Below are 24,812 nucleotides of genomic sequence, written 5' to 3'. Positions count from 1 at the left end.
TTGTGAGCATGTTGGTTTGAGATAAAGATCAGGCTTCTTAGGGAACTATCAACAGAAAGACAGAAAGCCTAATCACGCATGTCAAAGGCTTTCTACTAGGCAAAAGAACCTGCTCAGCTACAAGGAGTCATCATCAACCTTCCTCATCCTGAAAATGACCTGAGCCTTGAAGACCACTTACCTCCCTCTAAAATCAAAATTATAATCCTGGCACACCCTGCTTCACAAGGCTTATATGAAAAAATATCTATAGAAACAGGAACTATTTATATTTGAATGTTTTCTTCAGGGAGTCCAAAGAAATCTACTATTTAAAGTGTATCTGAAGAAGGAAGATAGTCATTTGTTAATGTAATGGGGGCCAGACCAATGGAGCAGGGAGTTCTATTCCCAGAGCAGGCACCATCTTCCAGCCTATGAGGAAGGATCTAGAGAGCCTCCTTCTAGAAAAGCACAGCAACATGCGATGAAAGTGTCATGCTCTCAAATTTGGAATATGGACAGATATTCTGTAACTTGTTCTAGTTTTCTAACCATGTGGTAAAGAGCCAGATTGTTGATTGACTGCTGAGCCAGAACTGGGGTTCATTCAGAAGGCACTAACTGGCAAAAGCAAGTAACTCTTTTCCTCTTTCCTGTCTGGCTGCTGTTTGGATGAGAGAAACATATTGTAATCCTCCATATGGGCCTTGGGTCTCAAACCCTTCCCAATTGGGGTGGGCATGTGGTCTACACATATGGGCTTCTGTTCTTACTTGCTTCAATAGAAGGAATATTGGAGATGTCTACAACCTTGCAGCTTCAAAAGGTCAAATAGTGAGTATCATGTGTCCAAGGAATTGAAGTCTATGCCAGGATTTGCTAAAGTTAGATAATGACAAGCAAAGTCCAGAACTACCTATTTGATCAGCATAGATGAAAGGTAGCCAATTGCTAAGTGGTCACAGGACATGCATGAATAAGTAGTTTTTAGAAGATAAAATCAAAGCTATCAATGGCTCAGTGGTCATATGAAAAAACGTTCTAAATCATTAATAATTAGAGAAATGCAAATTTAAATAACTCTGAGGTACTGGCTCACACCTAACAGTTTGGCTAACATGACAAAAAGGGGAAATGAGAAATTCTAGGCGGAATGTGGAAAAATGGAGACACTAATGCACTATCGGTGGAGTTGTGAATTGATCCAACCATTTTGGAGAACAATTTGTAACTATGCCCAAAGGTCATAGAATTGTGCATACCCTTTGATCCAGCAATACCACTATTAGGTCTGCTTCCCAAAGAGATCAAAGAAAAGGAAAAAGGACCTAAAAATACAAAAATATTTGTAGCAGCTTTTACTATGATGTCAAAGAATTAGAAATTGGGGGAGTCACTCATTAATTGGGGAATGGCTGAACAAGTTGTGGTATATGAATGTGATGGAATACTATTGTGCTATAAGACATAACAAAGGAGATGGTTTCAGAAAAACCTGGGAAAACTTAAATGAAGTGAGCAGAACCAGAAGAACATTATACACAATAACAACAATATTGTAACAATGATCAACTGTGAAAGCCTTAGCTACTCTGATCCAAGCCATTTCCAAAGGAGTCATGATGAAAAATGTTCTCCATCTCTGGAGAGAGAACTGATGAACTTAGTTGCATCTTCATTCAGATTGAAGCGAGATTTTTTTTCACTTTGTTTTTCTTGCTTTTCATTTTCACAACATGGCTAATATGGAAATATGTTTTACACATTCTTACATGTATAAAATGTATCACATTGATTGCCTTCTAAATAGGTGGGGGAGGGGCTGTAGGGATAGAATTTGGAACTGAAAATAAACAAAAGAAGGTTTAAAATCAATTATTTAACTAAAGAAAAACATGAATTCAAAAGGCTCCTGTAGTTTTCAAAGGCAATTCATAAGTAAAAGACTTTTTCAACTAGATACTGACCCCTCACAAAAAGAAACTAGAAGGGGCAGCTAGGTGGTTCAGTAGATAAAGTCCTGGATTCAGGAGGACCTGAGTTCAAATGTGGCCTCAGACACTTGACACTTAACTAGCTGTGTGACTGTGGGCAAGTCACTTAGCCCTCATTGCCCCAGAAAAAAAAGCTGGATTTTTTTACCACTCTACTGCCCTATATAATGACCCTTGACCTGCCTGGGTCTTTCTGAAACTCTCATATTCCCTCAGCAAAATCATTGCTTCCAATGACTTTCTCTCTATTCCCATCTCCACCTCCACAAACAAGGATACTGTTCTGTAACCTACTTGTGTGAAATCACACCGTGCGGTTGGTTTCCTCAGTTTCTCAGTGTTTGTTTTATTGGGAGGGGTAGAAAACCTACAACTTTTCAAAAAGACTTGCCTGGCTGAATAAACAAGCTTGTAACCAAGCATTACACTAATTTGGGTTTTGGTTTGGGGTATAGTTTTTTTGGACGGGGGCAGGAGCTAGGGAGGAGGGTGGTTTGTTGTTATGGGGTTTGTTTGGGGTTGTTGGGTTTTTGTTTGTTTTTTGGTGGGGAGGAAGGAGATTCCAGTCAGTTTAACTTGTCAAACTGCTGTTCTGTGTTAAGTTATTCACTTTTAAAGAGGACTGATGACATCACAGGGTGATTTCTTGACTTGTGTGTGAATTGGATTTAAGTGCGGTAGGGTTGCACAAAGTCATCAGCCTCACTCTCTTTTCCAAAGTCATCAAAATCCAGTGGCAACACAAAATTGGGATGACTAATGATGGCTCAAGATGCAGTGGATGAACTTGGTATCTTCAATGTCTGACCAATCTCTAAGCACTCCATAGCACCTACTTCAGCCACCTTCATGGCCATTGAAACAAATTGTTCACATCCACCCATTCCACTAGAAAGAGTCTTCATATGCTGGGGGTGAACATTCCCCTAACTCACCAACAGTTTTGAAGTATGTCAGTTACCATCTAGTTGGTTTAGCCCTTCTGCTGAGATGGTATACCAATCTGTGCTTGCTTCACATGCTATAACTTCTTGGAACCACAGGTAAGAATTAGGTGAATCAGGTACACACCAAAGGTGAATGAGCAGCCCTTACACCAGAGGTGCTAGTACTCCTGAATGCCCCATAAAACCCTCCATGAAAGTATTCTAACAATGACCTAGAAAGGGTGCCAGACTAAATCATGATTGGGAATCTAAGGATTAATCACAATGAGTCATTTTTTTTAGTGAGGCAATTGGGCTTAAATGACTTGCCCAGGGTCACACAGCTAGTAAGTGTTAAGTGTCCGAGGCCAGATTTGAACTCAGGTACTCCTGACTCCAGGGCCGGTGCTCTATCCACTGCGCCACCTAGCTGCCCCAATGAGTCATTTTTCTATCCCAGGTCAGCATAGGAAGACAGACACTGGTCTAGTCAAGAGAGTACCACATAGAATCTTCCAGTAGACAGAATGAACTGAGGACCTTGGGCTGCAGCAAAAGATGGTGGTCCTAGAGCCCATAAACAGGTAGAGGCCAGTGGGCAGCAGCCTGACAGGGAGAAGGAGAAGGAGCTACCTGGCAACTCTGTCACTAGCATCACAGAGCTAGGTTGCAAATTAAGTTTACACTGAGATGGAGATCTATATGTAGCGTTGGTGGACCAAGAGAAGGAACATTCATAGCCTGATAGTGTACTGGGCACAGAACATGCAGAGGGATGAATAATAGCTATTAATAATAAGGCTTTGAATCCAGAGCAGGACCACATATTCAGCTCCCAAGCTGGTCTTAGTCTTATAGCTGACTAATCAGAGAAAGAAGCTCAGACCAAGGGGATGCCTACAAGCCTAAAACTCTAAATCTGAAGAGCCTTCCAGTTAGCTAAGGATGTGAGGTCTATAGCAATCTGATGGAAGCAAGCCTACAATTGTGTTTTCCAGATACCGAATGGGGTCAGGTGCTTACAAAGCTCGATGCAGAAGGGCAATAATCAGACTTTGTTCTGTGTCAGACCATTTTAGGTTCACTGAAAGATTACACATCCCCAACCAGAGCCATCCCTGAAAAACTTGAACAGTACTATACTTGATATTCAGAGAAAGTAGACATTGAAATATTTCAGGAGCCTAGATGGTGGAGGATAGGCGTTGTCTCCTCAGAGCTCTCCCTGAAATCCCTCCAAATCCTTTCAAATAATGCCATAAGACAATGCCTAGAGCAGCAGAACTCACAAAAGGATGGGGTGAAATCATTTTCCAGCCAAAGATGGCTTAGAAGGTCAGCAGGAAAGGTCTGTTGTAGCGGGGTGAGAGTGGAGTGCAGATCTGGGCTGCACCACACAGACCTAGCCCCAGCCCCAGCCCTAGAGAATCAGCTGAGGCAATGGCTACTTCTGGAATTCAGCTCACGGAATGGTGAGGGGCTCGAGAGGTTGGCCTGAGTGAGATTGCAGGGGTCTCTGTTGGTACTGAGGTGGAACTCTGTTGCGTTTCCCGGGCTTGGAACCAGGAAGCAGTCTCAAGTGGTGGCCCAGGTTGGGGTGGGGTGCAGGCACACTGGAACTTGCAACTACAGTGAAACAGAATTCTGTTCCTGGGTTAAAGCTGGCCTGTGGTAGGGCAGCTAGGTGGTGCAGTGGATAGAGCACCAGCCCTGGAGTCAGGAGTACCTGACTTCAAATCTGGCCTCAAACACTTGACACTTACTAGCTGTGTGACCCTGGACAAGTCACTTAACCCTGATCGCCTCACCAAAAATTAAAAAATAAAAGCTGGCCTGTGGTTACTTACAGACCAGAACACAGGCCAGGGGAGTGTAGAATGTGCCTCTCCTTAAATCATACCACCTGGGACCCCCTGAAGCTTGGGACAATGTGCCCTGGAAGCAGTGCCCCACTTTAAGAAGGAGTTAAAAGTCAAGAAATAGGCTGGCAAAATGAGCAGAAAGAAAAAAATGTGGACACTTTCTTTGGTGACAAGGAAGATCAAAATACACCCTCAGAAGAAGATAACAAAGTCAAAGCTCCTACATCCAAAGCTTCCAAGAAAAAGATGAATTGGCATCAGGTCATGGAAGTGATCAAAAAGAACTCTGAAGATAAGGTAAGTGAGGTAGAGGAAAGGGAAAGAGAAATGAGAGTGATACAGGAGGGTCATGAAAAAAAGTCAACAGCTTGAAAAGCCATATGGAAAAGGAGATACAGAAGCTCTCTGAAGAAAATAATTGTGTAAGAATTAGGATTGAGCAAATGGAAGCTAATGACTTTATGAGAAATCAAGAAACAATGAAGCAAAACCAAAAGAATGAAAAAATAGAGGACAATGTGAAATATTTCCTTGGAAAAACAGCTGACCTGGAAAATAGATTCAGGAGAGATAATCTGAAAATTATTGGACTACCTGAAAGCCATGATTAAAAAAAGAGCTTAGACATCATCTTCCAAGAAATTGTTGGGGAAAATTTCCCTGATATTCTAGAAGCAGAAGGTAAAATAGAAATGGAAAGAATCCATCAATCACCTCCTGAAAGAGATCCCAAAATGAAAACCTCCAGGAATATTATAGCCAAATTCCAGTAGAAAATATTGCAAGCAGCCAGAAAGAAATAATTCAAGTACAGTGAAGCCACAGTTAGGATAACACAAGATCTACCAGTTTCTACATTAAAGGACTGAAGGGCTTGGAATATGATATTCTGGAGGGCAAAGGAATTGGGATTACAACCAAGAATCATGTACCCAGCAATACCAAGTATAATCTTTCAGGGGGGGAAATGGGAATTCAATGAAAGAGAGGACTTTCAGGCATTTGTGATGAAAAGACCTGAGCTGAATAAAAACCTTGACTTTCAAATACAAAACCCTAGAGAAGCATAAAAAGATAAACAGGAAAAAGAAATCATAAGGGATATTAAGTGGTTAAACTCTTTATATTCCTACATGAGAAGATGATAACTATAACCCATAAGAACTTTCTCATTATTGGGGCAAGTGACGAAGTATATTTAGACAGAGGGTACAGGTGTGAGTTGAATATGAAGAAATGATATCTTTAAAAAATTAACATTAAGGAGAGAGAAATGCACTGGGGAAAAAGGGAAAGGGAGAGGTGGAATAGGGTAAAGTAAATCACATAAAAGAAGCAAGAAAAAACTTATGGAGTGGAGGGGAAGATGGGGGATGTTGCAGGGGAGTGAGTAAGCCTTACTCTCATCAGAATTGACTGAAAGAGGGAATATATACACACTCGATTTGGTAGAGTAATCTATTTAACCCTGCAGGAAAATAGGAGGGGAAGGAGATAAGAGGAGAGGGGTGAAAGAAAGGAGGGCAGATTGGGGGAAGGGGCAGTCAGAAGCAAAACATTTTGGAGGAGGGATAGGGTGAAAGAAGATAGAAAATAGAGTAAATATCATGGGGAGGGAACAGGATGGAGGGAAACAGTTAACAATAGTAACTGAAAAAAATTTTGAAGCAGAGTAAGAGCAATGTAAAATGATGATGATGACTGTTAGATTGGTGATAATTGGATGAAGATGAGGATTGATTGATGATGATGATAAAACATATGATACTTACTTTGCTTGGCTATTGTAAAGAAAATTCTTTTTCAGGTATAAGGTACTATATAACATCTATTACTGTTGTTGAAATAATCAACCTCATGGATTTATTGTAGGGAAATCTCTCTTTAAAGTACTATATAAATGTGGTTTACTATTTAAAAAAAAAAAAACGATGAGCAGGATGCTATCAGAAAAACCTGGAAATACCTACATGAGCTGATACAAAGTGAAATGTACTGTATACAAAATAACAGCAATATTGTAAGACGATCTGCTGTGAATGACTTGGTTATTTTCAGCAATGCAATGATCCAAGACAACTCTGAAGGACTTATGAAAAATGTAATCCATCTACAGAGAAAGAACTGATGGCATCTGAATACACATCGAAGCATATTTTTTGTAAGAAAAAAATATTTCAGAAAATATGATTTCGAGAAATCACGAATGAAAACTACCAAGATCTATTAGAACCAGACAGCTAAGTGAAAATAGAAAGAATCCACCAGTAACTTCCTAGAAGAAATTATATGGCTTCGTGGAAGGGGTAAGGTCAGTATTTAACTTGAAGAAAGTAAAGGATGTCAACAGTAAAGATTATAGTGAGTCATTATGGAAATGGGAGACAGTGTAAGCCAAGACACAGAGACAGGAAAGGGCAAGACAAGAACAGAGAGGGAGAAAAACACAGATTGGCCGGAACATGAAGAATGCAGGAGGTAAGTTCAAAAAGACCTTACATGCCAGAATCAGATGTTATTCTTTATGAAGTAGAAAATGGAGAGATACTAAAAGTGTTTTAGTAAATAATAGCTAGCATTGAGATAGCACTTTAAAGTTTGCAAAGCCCTATATATCCCTGACTTTAAGGTTTAAATTGTAGGCATTTAAAGTGTACCAATAAATAGGGGAGTGGCTGAATAAAGTATGCTAAATAATTTTGTAATGGAATATCAATAAAAATGGTGAAGGGGTGATTTCATAGTAAGAAGATCAAAATTAATATTACCTTGAGTTTCTACTGTATTGATTTTTACTGTACTGATTTTACAATATAACTGATCTTATGTTGTATTCTTTTTTTTTTTTTTTTTTGTAATTGACTGCATCTGTCCAAAGTCACCTATTATCCTTGAGTTGAGCTCAGGGATTCAGCTTTCCCTCTGAGTTAGTTTAAAGTTATCATTAATGAGAAAAACTGTTATCTACCTTCAGCTCCTGGGAAAATACCAAGACATCTGGTATTATCCTTGAGTCCTAAAGCTAGCTCTAAAAGATACATTGTCTGTGAGCTGTCCCTGCATCATTAAAGAAAGCCATTATCTCCCTAACAAACCTTTCTAGGTGCCAGGCCGTCTGCTAACAAGGTCAGCAACATGCAGATGGATGCCATAAAACAATCAGCACTCCTTAATGACAAAGGGAAGTAGTTACTAGTTCCATGTGAGTACAAGCCTGCTTTCCTTAATATAACTAATCACATTGTCTCCTCCATCTACCCAGATCTGTTCTTTGTAAGCTCTACCTTGGGTTCTTTAGTTATTGAGAGAGTATAGACCCAATTTATTGGGTACTACTAGCCTAACTAATAAATTGATCTTACTCAGAATCTTGTCTCTCAGTTTACCTTAATTTTCAAACCTAACAGTAACATATTGAGTGGTCATCACTCTATAACATTAAGTGGGTGTGCAATCTTTTTTGAAAGACTTCAAGTAAAGGAGTGGGAGAATTCAATACTTTCCCCCTCCACCAGCTCACCTTTCCTAACCCATCACAATTATGGGCAATTCCAATTGTTAGGAAACTTTTCCTTTCATCAAAGTAAAATCTGTCTTACTTTAAGTTCTGTTTTCTAGGTCCTGGCTGAACTAGTCTCATTCAACATGATAGTCAAATATTTGAAGGCAGCTAGCATCCCCCTAGAGGCAGCTGGTGGCACAGTAGATAGAGCCCTGGGCCTGGAGTCAGAAAGACCTGAGTTAAAATGTGGCCTCAGACACTTACTAGATCTGTGACTTTGGGTGAGTCACTTAACCACACGTGTCCTTTTTGTCTTCATCTGTCCCTGAACAAATAAAAGTTGTGACCATGGAAAGGTCCTTTTTGTCAGTCCAGTATTCTCTGCATTTTTCTAAAGTTTGGTTTTTTTCAATAGAAAACTGGAAGAATGATAGTATTGTAAAGAAAGGAAAGGTCAGAGTTTTCATTTTTTTCCCCAAGCAATAATTGTTCTTATTTGTTGATTAGGCTTGTCCAATTCTTTTCTAACTGCATATTTATTACAAGGTTTTTGTTTCTAGTGGGGAGAGTACAAAGGAGAGAAAATAAATTATTGTTAATTTAAAAATTAATTTTAAAAATAGGATATGTGAGAGGAAAATTTGTAAAGTTTAGATTTTACATGTCTAGACTCCTTTTTTTGTTCCCTTCTATTTCTGGTGACACATTACACACACACCCACACACACACACACACACACACAATCTCTTCAGATATCCAATCTCTTCCTACTTTCTAATTCATTCTTCCTGTCCAATGTAGAAGTCACCTATATGTTAACTTTACTAGCATATGAAATCACAAAATTTGGAGTTGATAGGGACCTTAGCAATCACTGAGTCAAATTCCTTTATTTCAAAGATGAAAAAACTGAACCAGAGAAAGACTGTGGCCATGTCCAAAGCCACAGAGACAAGAAGTAGCAGACCTTGAATCCAAACCCGGGTCCTTTCACTCCAGATCACTGTCATATCCTCTAGATTAAGTCTTTTGCAAATCAAAAATTCTATTCTAACTTTTTCCTCAAAATTCAATTCAACTAGGGCCAGCTAGGTGGCACAGTGGATAAAATACTGGCCCTGGATTCAGGAGGACCTGAGTTCAAATCCAGTCCTTACTAGCTATGTGACCCTGAGCAAGTCACTTAACCCTCATTTCCCCACAAAAAAAAAAAAAGAAAAAAAAAAAGAAATTCAATTCAACCCACATCCATTAAGCACTACCCACTAATGTACCTCCTGGGTACAGAGCACTGTTTTAAGTATGGGACAGAGGGTAGGGAACAGAAAGAAGTTTAGATAAGACACATTCCCTGACCCAATGGAGATATAGATATATAGATATATATGCACATATGTATATACATACAGACATACATTATATATAATATGAAATACTATTTGATAAATAAGTACATGGAAGATGGAAGAAAAGTGCCATTTGAGATTTGAGAGGCTCCCACTGGGGGCATCAAGGAGGTCTTCCTGGAAGAGGTAATATTTGAGTTGCACTATAAATGATGGATAAGAATTTAACAGTCAGAGAGGTAGAAGGCATTCCAGATATAAGAATTAATTGATCACTTACTGTGTGCAAGTTACTCTCCCAGAAACTGGGGAGAATAAAAAGTAGTCAAAGATGTTTTGTCTGTTGAAAAGGAATTATTCACCTTCACTGAAGCTGCCTCCTTGAAATAACTATAGGCCCTCTCTTCCCTGGGACTGATTGCTCCTACCTTAGGCACTCTAGTTGAATCGGTTTAAAAATGGATACTTCTTGCTCACTTTAGAAAAGGGAAGTTTTGTTTCCACATACACAATTCATTTGAATAATTATTGCATCATTTTGATGTACCCTATAAATGGTATACAGTGTGGTTTAAAGGCAGGATATTTCTTAGAGTCCTACGATCTGCAGAAATATAAGAAATGAGAATAGCACAGTTAAGAAATTGTGAAATTCTAATTATGTCAGAGAAGCACATTGCACTGGCTTAAACCATTTAGATGTACACTGTAAAGCCAGCCCCATTTGCCTTCTCTGCTTACGAGGTTAGCAAGACTCTGGACTAATTCTTCCAGAATGAGGATGTCTACAATTCTCCTCAGAATTCTAGTGGTACACCTGAGAGTTTGTGTCTGTTTTTCTCTAATGCTCAAGACCTAAGCTCTAAGGCTCGAGACCCAATTCACACACACACACACACACAGACACACACACACAGAGTTAACTGCCAGTGATTAGTACCTCAATTCTATTTAACATCAATTACCTTTTTCTTTTTCTTCTTTTCTTTTCTTTCTTTCTTTCTTTTTTTTTTTTGTGGGGCAATGAGGATTAAGTTACTTGCCCAGGATCACACAGCTAGTAAGTGTCAAGTGTCTGAGGTTGGACTTGAACTCAGGTCCTCCTGAATACAGGGCCAGTGCTTTATCCACTGCGCCACCTAGCTGCCCTCCTGAATTAACTTTTATAAAGGGATTTTCTATAGGGCTATAACAAGAACACAAGTACAAACATTTCCCCCAAAATTTGAGGTGACAATCTCCCCTGTACTACTTTAGTCCCTGGGGAGTATGAGCTCAAACTTAAAAAAGCAATTTCTTCATAGCACTGGGCCCACCAAATTCACCTCCAAATGTAGCATAGCCTATGAATGGATATATTCCCATCTCTAGTGCTGGACAGGTTGCTCAGGACTTCACTTCTCAACCGCTTCTAGCAAGTCCTGCCATGGACTCCAGTTCCTGGACCTCTCCTGACATTATGAAGCTCAAAAGATCATAGCCAGCTCCACTATCTTTTGCCTAAAAGCAGGAAGGAGGGGCAGCTAGGTGGCGCAATGGATAGAGCACTGGCCCTGGAGTCAGGAGGACTTGAGTTCAAATCCGGACTCAGACACTTAACACTTACTAGCTGTGTGACCCTGGGCAAGTCGCTTGATCCCAATTGCCTCACCAAAAAAAAAACAAATAAAAATAAAAAATAAACGTACTAAAAGCAGGAAGGAATAGACAAGAGACAGAGAGACAGAGAGACAGAAAGAAGAGAATGAGAGAGAGGGAAAGAGAGAATCACAGGGTCATGCATTCTCAACTTTAAACTGGCTCTAGTTGAAAGAGGACCAGAGGCTCTTTCCCTACCCAGAGACTCAGCAGTTTGTCCTTCTTCTTAAATGCCAGTCAGATGGAAGGAGATCAGCATATATGCTTAGGCTAATTAGTGTTGTTTTTTAATGCCTCCCAGAGTGGGTTGCACAATTAAAATAGCTCCTCTTCACTATGTAGTGAGCATATTTGAACCAGTAACACAATGTCTGATCCAAAGTCCATATGTCAAAAACTTCAGCAAAGCACACTGACCATATTCACCAACCCTTGTTACATCTGGATATAAGGAGATCAGAACCAGATCATAAAAATGGAAGGATCACAAGCCTGGAAGGGACCTGGAAAAAAAATCATCCAAAACATATCCCAGTTTTGGGGGGTGTGAGGTGGAGGGGTGGAGGCATTATCTAAATTACTCCCTTTTATAATAGGTAACCACAAAGACGATTTACTTGACAACTGAAATGTCAAAACGAACAACTTTCCAAAGCTGATGCACCTTTGCCCTCTACTGGATAAAACTGACTGCAATGTTATTGAGCATCTGTGAAGGTTTCACCCTAAGTAATGATTCTCTCCCCCTACAGGACAGTGCCTAAACCACCACTATATGTAATTGTGAAGAGATCTAATTCATGGGGATGGTGAGGAAATTTTCTTTGCCTTTTCTTTTCCTTAGAAGTTAATTGTCATGTGTAGATACAAAGGAAGGAAGGAAGGGAGGGAGGGAGGGAGGGAGGAAGGAAAATATGTTTCAATTGGCCCTATGATTCCATCTTTTATTCAAGATGCAAGAGCTAGGATCCCCTGGGCTGGCCTGAGCCTCTGTTACTCTGGATTAACAATTTTTATTATTAATGTGAACAAAAAGATGTTACATGTATACACATAAAGGCTTTCATCTGAAAAAAAAAGAGGACCCCTATTTCAAAAGCTTTTAATCCTTCAGAATAGCAGCATGGAATACTAGAAATAACACTGGACTAAAGACACTATTTTAAAATTATATATATATATATATATATAATTACATGTATAAATAAATTTACCTGCATTTTAAAAAATGTTGAGTTTCAAATTCTCTCCTACCTCCACGTTCTCCCCCTTTCACTGAGATGACAAGCATTAGATATAGATTATACATGTTTAGGCATGCAAAACATATTTCCATATCATCCATACTGCAAAAGGAAACAGAAACCAAAAAAAATCTCTAGAAAAATAAAGTTTTAAAAGTATGCTTCTGGGCAGCTAGGTGGTGCAGTGGATAGAGCACTGGCCCTGGAGTCAGGAGGACCTGAGTTCAAATCCGGATCAGACACTTGATATTTACTAGCTGTGTGACCCTGGGCAAATCACTTAACCTCAATTGCCTCAAAAAAATATATCATGAAAAGTATGCTTCAATCTGCATTCAGACTCCATCAGTTCTTTCTCTGGCAACAGGTAGTATTTTTCATCATAAATTCTTTGGATTGTCTTCAATTATTATATTACTGAGAATAGCTAAGTCATTCACAGTTAATTTTTGGAATGTAGTAATATTAAGTTTTAGAGAATATTTCAATTTTTGTTTTTATTATATGTTTCATATGTAACAACTAGACAATAATTGTAAAATCTCTAAAAGATTCTGAATTTCCTTAGACATGTTTTTGAGAAGTCTCATTGTTTGATTTGGTTATTGACAAAGCTATTTAAAGTTGTGTTAAGATCAGTTTTGTAGGAAACTTTCCATCTGATTACCAGTATCTGAAACACCTGAGAGACTTTAGAATCACACCTGAAACTCTACAGCTGAGGCTTGTTAGTTGATCATCAGCATCCACACCTGAAAGACTTTCACTCCACAACTACACCCAGAGGACATCCCAAGAATCATCTGAGAAAAGACTTCCAAAGACTTAAATGGACATTTTCCTGTTTTCCTTTTCCCCATTGCATATGCTGTTTATAATGTCCATTTACTAAAGGGGAGTGCCCCCTTTAGTTTTTCTCTATTTGTAATGTCCACCTGCTAAAGGGGAGTGCCCCCTTTAGCTTCTGTTAATGTGTCGCTCAATTTCTTTTCTCCCTTTTCATTCCCTTTACTTTGTTAGTCATAAGTATTTGTAATGTTATTGCTTCATGTAAGGAAACAATGTTTCTTCATGAAGCATGGGGAGGAGTGTGAGAATCAGGGTGCCACCCCCTGCTGAGAAAGACATTGTGAGAACCAGGGTGATGCCCCCCTGAAAAGAAAGCATGTGACTAGTGTCTGGAAGTTGCCTGGCATTGAGAAGTTATGTCTATTCATAGACCGCCTGTAAGTCATGTCAATCAATGGACCAACCAATTAGCTTGGAGCTGTGTGTAGGGACTGCTCCTCTTCCAGTCCCACAGGAAGTTTCCCTGGAACAGACTGAGGGTCGCTCTTTTTGTTTGAGAACAAGTGTGTGGTGGCAGAAGCAAGCAGGGTAAACAGATCTCCTAACTTTCAGAACTTCACATGTTCTCTGTGGAAGCATGGATGGATAGCTAGGTGAAAGTGGCTTTCTCTCTCTCTCTCTCTCTCTCTCTCTCTCTCTCTCTCTCTCTCTGCTAACCCCTAATATACATAATAAATATGTACAAATACATAAAAGCCTAAATTGTTGCTGAATTTATCAGTAAAATTAGCTAGTTCTACCCACACACACACTGGGGTGGGGGGCAGATAAGGTGATCACACATTAGATTTTAAACTTCACAGGACATAGTTCCAAATTGCTCTCCTGAATCAATAGATCAGTTCAAAACTCCACCAACAGTGCATTAATGTCCCAATTTTCCCACATCCCCTCCAACATTTATCATTTTCCTTTTCTGTCATATTAGCCAATCTTCTAGATATGAGGTTGTACCTCAGAGCTGTTTTAATTTTAATTTCTTTAGTCAATAGTAATTTAGAGCATTTTATTGATAGCTTTGGTTTCTTCTAAAAACTGCCTGCTCTTATCCTTTGACTATTAATTGTGGAATAACTTTTATTCTCAAAATTTGAATGTTATCTATATATTTGAGAAATAAAGCCTTCATAAGAGAAATTTGCTGGAAATCCCCCGACCAGTTTTCTGCTTTTCTTCTAATCTTGGCTGCATTGGTTGTATTTGTGCAAAAAGTTCTTAACTTAGTGTAATCAAATTATCCATTTTATATCCACTAATCATTTCTTTGACCATAAATTCTTCCCTTATCCATAGATCTGATGGATAAACTCTTCCATGCTCCCCTAATTTGCCAGCAGTATCATCTTTTTATGGTTAACTTGTACCCATTTTGACCTTATCTTTGTATAGTGTCAGATGTTGGTTTATACCTAGTTTCTCTCAAACTGTTTTCCAGTTTTTCTGCTAGTTTTTGTCTAAAAGTGAGTTCTTATCCCAAAAGCTTGAATCTTTGCATCTATCGAACACTAGATTACTATATGGTCATTTACTACTGTTTCTTGTATACCTACCCTATTCCACTGAACCACCACTCTATTTCTCAGGCAGTACCAGTTTGTTTTGATGATGACCACTTTGTAATAGTTTAAGATGTAGTTCTGTTAGGCAGTCTTCCTTCACACTTTTTTGATATTCTTGAGCTTTTATTCTTCAGGATGAATTGTTATGATTTTTAGCTCTATAAAATATTTTTGGTAGTTTAGTATGGAACTGAATTAGCAAATTAATTTAGGTAGATTTGTCCCAGCTGGTGAAAAGTGACCATGTCCAGCAGCAGTCTACTATTGCTTTGACCTAAACCAGAGAGACAAATCAGACTTTGCTCTGGATCAGACCACTTTGGGAGCATAGAAAGTTTTCAGGTCCCCAGCTTTTGCGGTCTCTGAGATCCTGGAATAATACAACACTATAAGAAAATAATTATTAATAATTAATTTCTAGGAGAAACCCAGATGTGTTAGTGTTAGCTGCTCTCTTCCTCTCCCAGGAAACCAACCAGGGATGAGCCTTCAGCTTAATAAAAGGAATGCAGATTGATCCTTCTGATTAGCAAGGGGAAGAAGCACACCTAGATGGTTGAAATTTGATCTCTAGACCACCCCCCAAATCATGTCAATCAATGGAGCTGAATGATGGTAACTAATTATCTTAGATCCATACCTGCCTCTACCAAAAACAGGATAAAAGTCCCAGGGGACATGAGGGTCACTCTTGCTCTCTCAGGCCTCCTTCCTGGGAATCTTACTCTCTATGATAGGTATGTAATGCTTAGGCCTGTAAACCTGTGACTAATGGAGAAGTCAGGGAGATACGTGGTCAATACTTTATTAATATGTAATCTTAATTAATAATAAATGCTTACTGTCAAAACTGGTGCAATAGCCATTAATTTATAAGCAGCAATATTTTAGAAACCCCTAGTCCCACAATATTTTAAATAGCACAACACTCAATATACCAAGAAAGCAGGAGCAGGAGCAGGCCAGACCTTTCCTCCAGAACTACTCAGAGTTTGGCCATAATACATATTCTGAAGTCAGAAAGAAAAGGAGGAGGAGGAGGAGGAGGAAGAGAGAGAGAGAGAGAGAGAGAAGGAAAGAAAGATAGGTAGATTAGATAGATAGATAGATAGATAGATAGATAGATAGATACATAGATAGATACATAGATAGATACATAGATAGATACATAGATACATAGATACATAGATACATAGATAGATACATAGATACATAGATACATAGATGAAAGATAGATACATAGATAGAAACCCCACCATAAAAAGCAATTGCAGTGACAGGGAATGCTCAAGACAAACACAGGTGGAGAGAATAATTTCAAAAGATCTGCAAGCAAATACTCAGAGAAAAGAACAGCTCAAGCATAAATTCAACTAGAATTCCTAAAAGTGATGAAACAAGCATTTTTAAAGATTTTTTTAAAAAGATTTTTATAAATAAAATGAAACCACTAAAAAGAAAGGAAAAGAAATAAGAGTGATGCAAGAAAGAATTGAAAAGAAAACTAGAGGTACAAAAACAAGAGGTACAAAAGCTTGCACAAGTAACAAACTCTCCCCCAAACTAGAATGGACCAAATAGAAGTCAATTACCCCAAGAAACAAAAAAGAAATATTAAAAGTCAAGAGACTAACAAACAGAATAAAACATAAAGTATCTTTTAGGAAAAACAACTGACTTGGAAGAATATTGAGGAGGAAAAAATGTAATAATTATTAAATTACCTGAATGCCATGATCAAAAAAACCTTAGATATATATTTTAGTCTGTAAATATTTATTAATAATTTTGAAGAAATCTTAGAAGAAAAATGCCCACATCTTAGTACCAAAGGCCAAAAAGTGTAAACAAGAAAGAATCCACCAGCCACCTCCTGAAAGAAATCTCCAAATGAAAACTCCCAGAAATATCATAGCCAAAATCCAGAGCTTCCTGGTCAAAGAACATATATGGCAAACAGTCCAAAAGAAAGGATTCAAGTACCAAGAAGACACAGTCAGGATCACACAGACAAAATTATAAAGTAGGGTAGTGCCTTTTAAAAGCACAGCTAATGGGCAGCTAGATGGCGCAGTGGATAGAGCACTGGCCCTGGAGTCAGGAGTACCTGAGTTCAAATCCGGCCTCAGACACTTAACACTTACTAGCTGTGTGACCCTGGGCAAGTCACTTAACCCCAATTGCCTCACTAAAAAATAAATAAATAAATAAATAAATCCAAAAGCACAGCTAAAAGGACAACAGTGATTACCATTAATAAGGAATGGAGTCAAGTCCTTGTGTTCAAGTCTAAACTAAATTCCACTAAAGCCAAGACCTGCAGAGCAGAAGCTAAAGCTATTACTTTCCCTTCTAGGTATCATTTTGCCATTTCTGTGAGAACTGGGATTAACTTGGTCCACATCCCTCATGAAATTTCAGCTTGAAAAAACAGTTGCTATATTTCTGTAGTATGACCCAGATGGAATGGTGAGAAAAATGTTTAGCATTATAATTCCAGAGATGTTTATTGTGAAGTAAAGGTAATGTGAAAGAGGTAAGAAATTGGTATTTTTCATCAATAATTTCAACATAATAATCCTATGGATTTTTGTCGAAAGAGAAGATCGTATAAACCAATTGATCTGAACATCAATGAAGTGCTTAATCCATGCCATGCACTATACCAGGAGGCAGGGATATAAAGATAAAAGTCAAATGGTTCCTGTCCTCAAGAAGCTTACTTTTCTCAATCCCCAACTGCTCTTTATTAAGGTGCAGCAACTCTACCATAGAAAAGAATGCTCTTGCTTTTGTTGTGTTGAATGAAAAAGAGGAATGGGTGGTCACAAATAAATTCTTCCCTATGAGGAGCACTGTATGCAATTAAAGAACCAGTGGCAGCTGCTGCTTCAGTGCCTTCTTCATTTACCTCCACATAGGATTTATGGATGATTTTGGACACAGCCATGCCCCTGTGGGTTGTCATTCCTGAAAAGTCAGCTCTTTGTGCATTAAATATATCTGTCATCCCCATATTTTCCAATGTGGACCTCAGAGAGTAAGTTTCTTCTACTTTAAACCGAGGGAGACTCAAAACAACTTCTTTAGAGGTCATGTTATTGGGTTTCATCAGTTCCATTAATTTCTCAAAGGTGAGTCCATCTTCCAACTATAGGGGAAGAATGGATAAATGACATGACTTTAGTGGATGTTTTTAATCAGTAGAACATTAAACTGTTTGTGGAAAAAAACTTATTCTAAGTAAAGGGGAGTTATGGAAAAATGGTATGATTGTAAGAAGGGCTTTGAATTGATTGGTAGAGCTATGAACTATAGTCATGAATAAACCTGGTTTCCCTTCACATTTTCTAGTCACTAAGTATTTATTAAGTGCCATCTATGTTTCAGACACTCTGCTAAGCACTGGGGCTACAAAGAAAGGCAAAAGACAGTCCCCGCCCTTGAGATATTCACAATCTAATGTAGGACATAAACTATATATAAAGGATAGCTAAGAAATAATCAACAGAGGGAAAGCGCTACAATTAAGAAGGGTTGGGAACAGCTTCCTATAGAAGGTGAGATTTTAGCTGAAATTGAAGGAAGACAGAGAAGCTAGCAGGCAGAGATGAGGAGGGGAAGCATTCCAGGCATGAGGGTCAGACACACACAAAAGTGGCCAGATCCAGGATGGAATGTTTTGTTTGAGAAAGAACAAGGAGGCCAGTGTCACTGGATCAAATAGTACATGCAATAGCAGGGAGGAAGTATGGAGACTTAAAGTATAGAAAGACTGGAAAGGTAGAAGGGTTATGAAGAGCTTTGAATGCCACACAGAGGTTTTTTTGTTTGTTTTCTTGGTGAGGCAATTGGGGTTAAATGACTTGCCCAGGGTCACACAGCTAGTAAGTGTCAAGTATCTGAGGTCACATTTGAACTCAGGTCCTCCTGACTCCAGGGCCAGTGCTCTATCCACTGCACCCCCCACCTCCCCACCCCCACCCCCACACACAGAGTTTATTGGAGTTTATTGAATAGGGGAAGGGGGTGACATGGGCGCACATATACTTTAGGAAAATCACTTTACTGGGTGAGTGGAGGATGGATTAAAGTGGAAAGAGATTTGATGCAGGCACACCCACTAGCCACTTAATACAATAGGACATCCAATTTGAGATCTCTAATAGGCATTTGGAGAGGCAAGACAGGAGATCAACAGATAGTTTAGGGCTGCATAAGTAGATTTGAGAATCATTAACATAGAAATGATCCTTGAATCCATGGAAGCTGTTGAGATCAATAAGAAGTTTAGCAAGAGAAGAGAGAACTAAGGAACACCCACAGTTGGGGGTGTGACCTGGATGAAGATCCAGCAAAAGGGACTAAGAAGTGGTCAAATAGGTAGGAGACCCAGGAGAGAGCAGTGTTCTGAAAAACTAGAGAGAACAGAACATCAAAGAAAAGAGGATGATTGACAGTATCAAATGCTGCAGAGAGGTCAAAAAGAATGAGGATTGAGAAAAGACCATTGCATTTAACCATTAAGAGATCACTGGTAGTTTTGAAGACAGCAGTTTTGGTTGAATGGTAAAGTCACAAGCTAGACTATCAAGAACTAAGAAGAGACAAAGGAGATGAAGTAGAAGCACCTATTAGAGACAGCCTTTTCAAGAAGTTTAGCTACAAGAAAAAGGAAAGAAAAAAAGGAAGGAAGGAGGGAAGGAAGGAAGGAAGGAAGGAAGGAAGGAAGGAAGGAAGGAAGGAAGGAAGGAAGGAAGGAAGGAAGGAAGGAAGGAAGGAAGGAAGGAAGGAAGAAGGAAGAAAAACAGAAAAGATGTGGGATCATAATTGTTGGGGATGGAAGAATCAAGTGAGGTTTTTTTTAATAAGGAAGATATTGACAAGTTTGTAGGCAATAGGGAAGTAGTCAGTAGACAGAGATTTGATATAAGTAGAAGTTGTGATAATAAAAGGGGAAAATCGCTAGAAGAGACAGGAAGGAATGAGATTACTTGTGCAGGTTGGCCTTGGCAAGGAGCAGGATCACCTCTTCATGTGAGACAGGGATGAAGGAAGAGATAGTGGCGGGAGTCATCTGAGTGAAATGAGATAAAGAGAGAATAGGGAGTTCTCAGAAAAACTACCTCATTTTTTTTTTAGTAAAATATAAGACAAGGTCTTCATCTGAAAGCATAGGAGTTGGGGGAACCATGGGAAGTTTGAGGAGGGATGGAAAAGTTTGGAATAATCTCTGTAGTGAGTAAGATGGTAAGTAAATTAGAGCTGTAGGACTGCTTAGCAACAATGAGGGTCCAGTTGAGTTTATGTAAAGTAAATTTATGGTGTATTCAGTCAGAATAGCTACATAATTTTCTTCATCTTTGTTCCACAGCACATGTGTTGGAGTGAAGGTGGCAGATGGGAACAATTGGAAATATGATAAGGAGAAAGGACTCAATAGAAGAAGATATAGTTGAAATTGTTCACCATGGGCTCAAGATGGAAAAAGTGGGACAGTATGGCTAGTGCAAGGGGTCATGGCCTGGAACAGAACTGAAGGGTTAAGGGATTAGAGGTCACAGCATGGGTGAATAGCAGGATTTGTTATTGGAAGGCTCAAGGAGAGATGCAAAGTCAATAGATTTTAACCGAAGAAGGGAATTTCAATTTATGAACATGGAGATAGCACAGTTGTAGGTGATGACAAAATCTAGATGACCTTCTTTGTGTGTGGCTGAGGTGTTGTGAAGGAGTAGATCATGAGAAATGAGTAGGGTAAGGAACTAGGAGGGAAGAATATTTGAGAAATGTATATTGAAAATATTCAAATGTATTCAATATTTAAAATGTATATTGAAATCCCCTTGCAGAAGGGCAGGAGTTGGGAAAGAGAGAAAGATTATGAGCTAAGTATACTGAACTCATTGAGAAGGACAGAGGAGTATTCTGGAGATCTGATTGACTGGAAGATGTGAGTTGTGGTAGAGGGAGAACCTGGATAAGGCAATGAGGAGCAATTAATGTTCCAAATACCACCCCATAACCCATCTCAAAGCCAAGGGGAAAGAGTGAAAGTACAGCTAATTATGGAAAGGGTTGCCAGTGGGTCTGTGTAATCAGGAAGGAGCCAGGTCTTAGTGAGAGACAGAAGATAGAAGGAGTGGGAACAGAAAAGATTTAAGATGAAATCCAACTTATTGCATATGGAACAGGCATTCAGAGGGCACAGTAGAAGGGGTGGGTAGCATTTGTTTGGGACTTTGGGGTGAGCGAGTTGAAAGGAATTATAATAAAGAATTGGGTAGTGGAAGTGGGGTATGGAATGACATTTGCATGATCACCAGATAGGTTCAGAATCACTGAAATATGGAGAATATGACCATGTGGGAATGTTTGCTCATGATTAAGTGAAAAATTTGGAGAGATTTTCAAAATCCATAGAAACATTATGTCCTAAGGATGAATTTCTATTTTGCTTAAAAAAACCCAATATTTTCATTAACCATGTCTTTTTATACTTTAAAATTGTTACTTCATATGTTTAACCTACATTTCCATATTGATTTTGATTACTGTAATCATAAGGAAAGTAATTTGCCTATTTTTGTTTTCAAGAACTTCAAAGCAAATTGCCAAGAAAATCTTTGAATATAGGTTGAAAAATGAAGAGTTACCATTTCTTTACCTTCTCTAAGCCACCAGTGTCAGTAGGTAGCAGCACAAACATACTTAGATGTTTGTTGGTATATGGTAGCTCAATAATCTTCCCCTGAGATTCCCCAAAGTATCCCATATTGAAGAAGCCTGTCTGTTTCATCATCTGCACAGGTCTGCTTGTGTCCTACAATAAATGGAAATAGCCCATAATTATCCAATAAGTACTTTATTTCTCTTAGAAGTTAGCCTTTTAAAAATTCAATAATATAAAAATATCAGTATACTTTTTAAAACAATAACAACAACTAATGTCCCCAGTGAACTGTTCAGTTTTCACCATGACTATATGAAATTAATTCATTGACCATTTTAGAGTCAACTTAAGTGTGTGGACCATCTTAACAAAAGATTTTCTGTCAGATTAGCAATCCAGATAGAGGGTTTTTAAATAATCTATTCTTGTCAGGTTTATAGACATAACTATTAAACCAGGAGATGTAAGTGTTGAAGATATAGGTGAATTGTAGCTGCTAAAAAGAGGTGATAGGGATTAGGACCAAAATGTGGCAGGTTGTTATTTCTGCCTTTCCACATATGTAGCTTTGAAGAATCCTTGCAAATAGTTGGGAGGAGGGGGGTGGCTGAAAGCTAAGTTTTATCTGGTTAATTTCAGCAAATTAATTCACAGTCTTCTTTTAGCTTTAATCTGAAAATAAATCTTGCTATTTTTTCATAACTAAAATGTTATCATCGCATACAAAAGAGGAATCTTTCTACCTTATCCTCAAAGTTCTTCATAAGCCAACATTAATAGGAAAAAATAGTTATAACATCCTTATAATTACAAGGATTGAAACAACATATGATTGTGATAACATAATTTAATGGATTAAATTATTTCAAAGAGCATGGTTTCTCTCCTAATTCCACATTATTCATTACTAATAAATTATTTTTGCAATGTTCTAACTAGTAACCCAGTTGACTGAGAGATTTACTACTATTGGATTTAATTCCATATATTAGGCAGAATGGCACTAGAATTTTTGAAGAGTAACTGGCCTATCTCAGGTCATATCTAGATTTGTGAGTTTCCCCAACTGCATGTTCCTTATACATGTGCCTTACTACCCCAGTACTTTAAGTTTACACATGTGCCTTACTACCCCAGTACTTTAAGTTTACACATGTGCCTTACTACCCCAGTACTTTAAGTTTCTTACCTCTCTCTTCACAGACATTATGTGCACTGGTGGAAAAATAACTATAGGTTTATTTGTGTAAGGATGTATTATTACTGTTCTTACTTTATATTTTAAATATGTATTCTTGTCAAAAATTAATTGTCACCTGGATGTTGTGTTAATGGGACCCAGGCAGAGAGGGGCTTAAATGCTACAGTGTTAGTAGGAATTATTCCCACCCCCACAAGAGTTACTCATAATACTTTTCCCAAGAATAGAGTCATCCATAAATAGAATTAATGGACTACCTCAAGATGCAGGGCTTATTCTTTCACTAGAGCATCTTCAAGCAAAGATTTGGGTAACTATTTGGATCTTGTAAATTCTATGTTGTAAAATTTATGATAAGATCTTAGGATCATAGCTCAAGAACTAGAAGGAAACTCTGAAGCTATCTGGTCCAACACTCTCATTTTATAGTTGGAGAAATTGAGACCTAGAAAAGACAAGTGACTTGCCCAAGGTAATAAGAATAATAAACATCAGAGATCTTTTAACTGAAGACCAGTACTCTCTTGGCTTTGCCACAAATCATCATCATCACCATCTTGGATCAGGTTTAATAAATATGAATAGATGGCATCTGAGGGACCTTCCAACTCTGAAATTCTGTGATCCTGTGCTCCTTCTGCTATGGATATAAAATTAAAACAAATTGCTTTTTCCTCTTTCTTTTTAAATCTTTGTTAAGGGCTATGGCTTGTTGAATAGGTGAGGGAGAGATATATTTAGAAATAAAAATGATATAAAAAGAGAAGAACTCAATGAAAGTAAGATTAACAAAAGAAAAGAAAAAGCTTAGTCAGAAAATAATCTTTTTCAGTACCGTGTTTGTCCTGAAATTTGTTTTTTCAGTATTTTCTCTCTTAAATTGCACTGCCCACCTTCCTTTGAAATAAATGGCATTCACCAGCACTAGGATGGTAGTTGCATCAACACTTCCTGGAGAAAATAGATCTTTGATTTTTCCTTTTAAGTAAATAAAGAGACAAAAGAGTAAGTGTTACATTTAGCATTATTTTTCTTAATTTATAAAACCTGTACTAAAAACTTTTCCAGCAGAGATTACAACATATTTCAGCAAAACCCATTCATTACTGGTAAATGTTTCTCCCCACAGCATCCAAATAATGACAAACTCTCTATAGTAAAGGTGGGAGAAAAGATTCCTCTACAATCTCTGACCAATCCAATTTCAGAACCCAGCTCTTAGAAGGACATCACAACCAAGAAGCATCTACAAGGAGTACTAAAGGCCACACCTATTCAATTTCATTTAACTAACATTTATTCCGAATAATTAACATGTATTTATTTAGAAAAGCAGGGTAATGGTGTCAGAGCTATTTAGAGGGCTCATCCAGCATGATGCCACATTGAGATGTGAACTTGATGGTGCTAATGCTATAAAGAAACTGTATCAAGTCTGTACCCATTATCCCCAGAGAGAGGTGGCATAGGGGAAACTGTGCCCTAAGGTGTTGGGAGGAGATGTTTGTACTTTTGTTGATGCTACACCTTAGAAGAAAATATCCCTATGTAGAACCTACTTGATATTAATTGGTTGAATGGAAATGGGTTGCTAGATATTGGTAAATAACAGTGGAAGAAACACTCAGAATAAGAGTTAAAACTGATAGTTTTCCATTACATTCATATACCACAACTTGCTCAGCCATTCCCCAATTAATGGACATCCCCTCAATTTCTAATTCCTTGCCACCACATGTAATTCTATTGTGCTGTAAGAAACGATAAGCAGGTGGAGTTCAGAGAAACCTGGAAGGACTTGCATGAACTGATGATGAGTGAGATGAGCAGAACTAGAAGAACATTATACACAGTATCATCAACACTATGTGTGGACCAACTGTGATAGATTAGATTCTTCTCACCAATCCAATGGAGCAAGAATGTTCCAAAGGACTCAAGATGGAAAAGGCTCTCCCAATCCTGGGGGGGGGGGGGGAAGGAACTGTGGGATATGGTTGCTGATTGGACCATACTATTTCTTTTGTTTTTAATG

The 24,812-nt window shown here is 38.4% G+C and overlaps 1 protein-coding gene across 1 annotated transcript in view; it reads right to left on the bottom strand.

The window, feature by feature from the left end:
• Window positions 1-23,678, bottom strand: part of SERPINB11 (serpin family B member 11) — a 75,305-nt gene extending 51,627 nt beyond the window's left edge. The window contains exons 1-2 of the mRNA XM_043986526.1: window positions 23,613-23,678; window positions 21,571-21,726 (exon numbers count right to left, since the gene is read on the bottom strand). Of these exons, the coding sequence (XP_043842461.1) occupies window positions 21,571-21,705 (135 nt within the window). The 5' untranslated portion in view covers window positions 21,706-21,726; window positions 23,613-23,678. The remainder of the gene's footprint in view (window positions 1-21,570; window positions 21,727-23,612) is intronic.
• Window positions 23,679-24,812: the final 1,134 nt, after the last annotated feature.

The sequence above is a fragment of the Dromiciops gliroides genome, chromosome 1, assembly GCF_019393635.1.
Source record: "Dromiciops gliroides isolate mDroGli1 chromosome 1, mDroGli1.pri, whole genome shotgun sequence".
Lineage (NCBI taxonomy): Eukaryota > Metazoa > Chordata > Mammalia > Microbiotheria > Microbiotheriidae > Dromiciops > Dromiciops gliroides.
The sequence above is the reverse complement of the archived record's forward strand: the minus strand, read 5'-3'. Positions and strand labels throughout refer to the sequence as shown.